At 31.7% G+C, this 6,046-nt stretch overlaps 1 protein-coding gene across 1 annotated transcript in view; it reads left to right on the top strand.

Moving 5' to 3' along the window:
* The window catches only part of LOC117104877 (excitatory amino acid transporter 2-like), a 35,915-nt gene that overhangs the window by 27,430 nt on the left and 2,439 nt on the right, over positions 1–6,046 (top strand). Inside the window, exons 7-10 of the mRNA XM_033245757.1 lie at positions 283–409; positions 1,877–2,107; positions 3,560–3,754; positions 4,509–4,643. Coding sequence (XP_033101648.1) covers positions 283–409; positions 1,877–2,107; positions 3,560–3,754; positions 4,509–4,643 — 688 coding nt within the window. The remainder of the gene's footprint in view (positions 1–282; positions 410–1,876; positions 2,108–3,559; positions 3,755–4,508; positions 4,644–6,046) is intronic.

The raw sequence follows: 6,046 nt of genomic DNA, 5'->3' as shown, positions 1-6,046 counted from the left end.
TTATTTTGTTTTTATATTTTTGAATTTCTATATATTTTTAACTGGTGGCCACAGCTTAAAGTTTTATTCTAAACTTATTTTGGCCTTCTTCCACACACTTATTCTGTAATGTACTATTATTCTTAGTTGGTTTTACTATTAAGCTTTTGTTATGTATGTTAATATGTTCATGTGTGTGGAGAAATAAATTAAACAAACAAACAAACAAACTTATTATAATTGTTTTTCACTATTGATATCATTACTATTATTATATTGTAATATTGTTTGTATTGTTCACAGGTTTAATAGCATATTGTATTTGCTTTGGAATTCTGTTGAGCCAGATGGGACCACAGGCAGAAACAATGGTTAATTTCTTCAGTATTTTGAATGATATCACCATGAAGATGGTGTTTCTTGTCATGTGGTAAGCAATAATTAGAAGTCAAATAAATTTATGTAAATAAACTAATATTAAATATTATTAAGTTATTTCATGTAATCTCAAAAAATCATATGTGAACCATAAATACTGTATCTTATTTAAAAATTATCATCTGATTAGTAAATTCCAAAGAAGTAAAGAATGAAATACAGATATACAGATATTTTATTTTAATTAATAGAGTAAATTGTAGCCATTTTGAAGGTATGCAAAAGAATAGGAATTTATGGAATTTGTACAGCTGCCACTATTCTAATTTTCAAGTTGAAACACAATCACTTACTTACACATTATTGAAAAAGAGCTTGTGAATATCTGCCCGTGTTCTGCTCAATTTACTGCATCTGTGTCACATTTATAGATTTGTAGAATTCATTGAGTTTTCTTGAATTTTTACAATCATAATTTTTATTAATTTATTTGTTGATAATAAATTTGTTATATTTTTGTTAATTATGACACTGAGTAGGGATTCTGAGGTGATATTCCTATCAGGAAGAACCTTGGCTAGGTCTGTTCTACAAAATGCCTTCCCACAAATATTTGAAAGTGCATTAACTTGTACATATTGGACTAAACAGTGATCACATAGGTAACTCGGTCATTGCAGAGGCATGATTGTATTATGAATATGTTTTATTTGTCTTAAGATTTCAAACATTGATACTGATGTTAAAATTGATGAGGAAAGTCCTATGAGGGTAAAGAGCTGTAAGCACCTTGGTGTAATTATTGATGAAAACCTAACATTGGAAAATCATGCTGATCATAAGGCTAAGGTTTTGCCAGGCTTGTATCTGTTTTATTCTCTCAAAAAATTAAAAGTAACATATACAAAACTATCATAGCTCCACATTTTGACTACTGCAGTGTCGTTTGGAGTTATTCAATGAATAAAAAATATTTTGATAAAATCCAAATCCTGCGCGATGTGACTCCAGCACTCAAGCCTTGCAAATGATCCATCATATATTTCTGACCGCTTTTACATAAGAGAAAATAGTTACAACACCAGACTTGCCAATGATATCAACTTCGATTTTCCAAAGGTAAGCAGAGAGTGTAAGAAAAATAGCCTCTCATATCATGGTACTAATGACCTTTCAGATGAACTTAAATGTTCTTCCAATTTACATATTTTCAAGCAAAGTCTTCTTAATAACTTCTAGATTTCATTCATTGTCATTCCTGAAACTTATAAATACCGGGTTGGTGTCCAGCAGGGATGGTTTCACTAATAGTTAAGATGCTGTGTTTCTGTTGTTTTTTCATTTTGTTTTCATAATTTTGTTTCTACTTACAGTATGTATGGCCTTGCTCGGCCTTTATGAAAAACACCCATGGGTGACTCAAGTGTCTCAGTGTTTAAATAAAATATATTAATATAATTAAGCTTTATTATCATTATACCTTTATTATTATTGTACTTTTATAATTAATTCTTCACAGGTATTCTCCAATCGGTATTCTTTCCCTCATCTGTGCCAAGATATTGGCCATGGACGATCTAGGTCTTGTGTTCTCACAGCTCGGCCTCTACATGATAACAGTCCTCCTTGGCCTCTTGATCCACACTGGCGTCCTCATGACCATATATTTTGTGTTCACAAGGAAAAACCCGCTGCGATTCTTTCAAGGCATGCTCCAAGCTTGGGTCACTGCTCTTGCAACCTCTTCAAGGTAGGCTCAAGTTCTACGCACATTATCAGTTTTTGTGTGATACTCTGATTTGTTTATTTAGTATGATATGATATATCCATATATGAGCCTTATTTTTGCAAAGTGGCTCTAAAAGTTATAGCAAATATGGTTGAAGTTAAAGCTATTGGTATTTCATATACTTGAGTACTAAATCTTTAAAAACATTTCAAGCCTTAGTTTTTAGGAAGTACAGCAAATCCTAGGTCAAGATAAATTGATTGCTAGGCAAGTTTTTGATTGCATATATTTGACTCATTATTCAATACTGCTCTGTGCAACATTACATCCCTATTATGGATAAATCATAGATATCTGTCGCAGAATAGTTGATAGTGTGACAAAGTTTTAGTTTTAGTTTTTTCTCTATATTTTGATATATATTACTTTTTGAATGTTGTTTATTGTGTACTAACTTTCAATATTTCTAAAATAAGAGAATACAGTAAATAATATTAATTCTTCACAGGTATTCTCCAATCGGTATTCTTTCCCTCATCTGTGCCAAGATATTGGCCATGGACGATCTAGGTCTTGTGTTCTCACAGCTCGGCCTCTACATGATAACAGTCCTCCTTGGCCTCTTGATCCACACTGGCGTCCTCATGACCATATATTTTGTGTTCACAAGGAAAAACCCGCTGCGATTCTTTCAAGGCATGCTCCAAGCTTGGGTCACTGCTCTTGCAACCTCTTCAAGGTAGGCTCAAGTTCTATGCACATTATCAGTTTTTGTGTGATACTCTGATTTGTTTATTTAGTATGATATGATATATCCATATATGAGCCTTATTTTTGCAAAGTGGCTCTAAAAGTTATAGCAAATATGGTTGAAGTTAAAGCTATTGATATTTCATATACTTGAGTATTAAATCTTTAAAAATATTTCAAGCCTTAGTTATTAGGAAGTACAGCAAATCCTAGGTCAAGATAAAGATGATTTTGAGTAATTGCTTCAAAAGTGTATATTCATGAGTACATTTTTTATATAGAATTAGCAACAAAAGATAAAAACATGAAATAACTGGGTTTTTTACCATTTCAAGAACTAAGATTTTGTGACATGATTAATTACATGTTAAACTGTTCATTTATAGTGAAAAAATGATTGCTAGGCATGTTTTTGATTGCATATATTAGACTCATTATTCAATACTGCTCTGTGCAACATTACATCCCTATTATGGATAAATCATAGATATCTGTCGCAGAATAGTTGATAGTGTGACAAAGTTTTAGACTAAATTTCCAATGCTGACGATGATCTCTTTTGATTCAGCTTGCATGAGCTTTCTGTCTCTCTACATTTTGATATATAGTACTTTTTGAATGTTGTTTATTGTGTACTAACTTTGCAATATTTCTAAAATAAGAGAATACAATAAATAATACATGATAATTATGGAATAATTTCTATTGATTTTTTATTGTCAGTGCCGCAACCCTGCCAATCACCATGAAGTGTCTTGAGGAGAACCTTGGCGTTGACTCGCGCATCACTCGCTTCGTGTTGCCAGTGGGAGCAACGGTTAATATGGATGGTACTGCGTTATACGAAGCTGTAGCCGCCATCTTTATTGCTCAGATGAATGGAATCCCATTGAATATGGGCAAAGTGATAACTATTAGGTAAACTGCAAAACAATCTTTGATGCTTTAAAAATTGACATGATGTTTTGATAGATCATAAATTAATGGCTCCCTCAATAAGGAATCCACATCGGGTCAAACTTGTGCCAATCACACATATGTCATATAAAACTATGAGCCCACATATTTTACTGCTTTCTGATCAAAATGTAAAAATCCTGATCTCTCTTGACTTACAATGCATGTTTGATTGTTATATTATTAAAGCATTATGATGATCATCAGCCATATTCATAAAATATTATTTATTATTTTATATAAATTATGATAATATTTACATATTTATAAATAGGTTATTATGTTAATATATGAATATTATTGCATTACAATTTTGAGCTACAATACACCACTATGTGGGGCTTGCATTCATTTAGCTCATGGATACTTATAAAATATCTTATAAGTTGTGAATATTAATTACATATCTTTAAATTTATGATTATCAATTTCATATTAAATTATCACATATGATATGTATGGTTTTAAGTCTGGCACCAAAACAATTTTGTATATTTGTGGGATTATATATTGTGTGAGGATAACATACTCCAAGTATCGATACTTGAAGTATGTATTATTCTATCTTATCTGAGATTAAACATGGTATAATAAGCTTTTGATTGACGTGCCAACTGCCTGCAGTCTGGTGCACCTTAATGACCCATACCCATTGTTAGATATTTTTTTAGGATCAAATAATATTCCATCATCAGTAAATTTAAATTGATTTCAGCTTGACTGCTACCCTGGCATCAATAGGGGCTGCAAGTGTACCTAGCGCCGGTCTCATCACCCTCTTGCTCGTCCTGGCTGCTGTAGGAGTACCTGCAGAAGATGTTGGCCTCATTTTCCTTGTCGATTGGTTCCTGTATGTTAAAATTCCTTCTATTTTCTTATTATTTACTTTAAAGTATAAGCTGTATTCATTATATGTGGCAAAGACAAGCCAAACCAGTTACTCCTTGAAAAAATTTATTTTTAGTTATTATTGCAGGGTTCAGTAAAATGAAAGTTTAAAATGGTAAAAGAATCATTTAAATCCGACATATCGTTATGCAATTACAGGAATTTAAACATACAGCTGTTTAAAGAACAGTATTTGAAAACAATCCGCCTTTAAAGTTTACAATTTCGGCCATTCTCAGACTGAGACCATCACCAAATCATTAAAAAATGTTGTTTTAACGTCAAAAATAACAACATAGCATGACGTAGAGATATATAAAGATTAGTTTAGTGAATAGATTATAACAATTTTGACATTCCAGCATGTTTTGGCCATTATCTCTGAAACACGATTTGCGAGGAGTGACTGGTTTAGAAATCCTTGCTACATATGTCTATTAATGTGGTTTAAAAGAGTAGATACGTATAGATTTTATTTCACAGATATGTATTGCATTATTAGTTTTGCACATAATGTATTCTTCTGATACATGATAATTTTATGTGCGAATGCTTGTTTGTTTTTTTCAGCATGGCAGCCATTTTTTTTAAATTACCAATTGTCAAAACAATTGATTGACAAAATGGAAAATTTTAAAATTACGAACAATTAACTTGAGCTCTTAAGATTTTGCAGGAGTTAAATTCAATCAATTTTATAATTTCTGTCCAATTGAACTATTTTCCACTGGAATATATCATACTATGAACAATGCAGTTTTTGAAAATATATGTTTTTTTTTATATATTAAACTAAAAATATTCTCCAAATTGGTAGTGATATCTATTGATTAATTGGTTATATCTTGATTGATGATTCACCAAAAGTTTTCTGAAATACTCATTATAAAATGTTGTATGTACCTCTGAACCATGTCAGGGCCGGACGTGGAAATGTTATGCTTCATCCTTCAAAATCCCACAGGGGTATTTGAGTGTGCAGCTTGCGGATTGCTTCGGTTCCCATTGTTGAAACATATTTAAATCATGATAGATGGATAAACCTTGACAACAGAGCATTGGCATTGCAGGCCGACTGCAAACTTAATTTCCCTCAGCATAGAGCATTAGGCAAATCCTCCCATACGTGTCGAGTTTGATTACTTTTATACACACATGTAAAACTCTATGAAAATGTTGTTTGCGTTAATGCATCAATTGGGAAATTATTATGGTATATCATCCACCTGTTCTGTGAAGCTATTAGTAGAGTAGTTGAGTTTTATAAGGAAAAATAACCCAGAATATGAGACCTTTGTTTTTACAGTTATAATGGATTCTATATATTTTATATATTGTTTGAATGAGCTGTAATGTTTTGAGAAT

The sequence above is a fragment of the Anneissia japonica genome, unplaced genomic scaffold, assembly GCF_011630105.1.
Source record: "Anneissia japonica isolate Jap-2015-1 unplaced genomic scaffold, ASM1163010v1 scaffold287834_len5846547_cov211, whole genome shotgun sequence".
Taxonomy (NCBI): domain Eukaryota; kingdom Metazoa; phylum Echinodermata; class Crinoidea; order Comatulida; family Comatulidae; genus Anneissia; species Anneissia japonica.
This window is presented reverse-complemented; position numbering and strand designations above follow the sequence as displayed.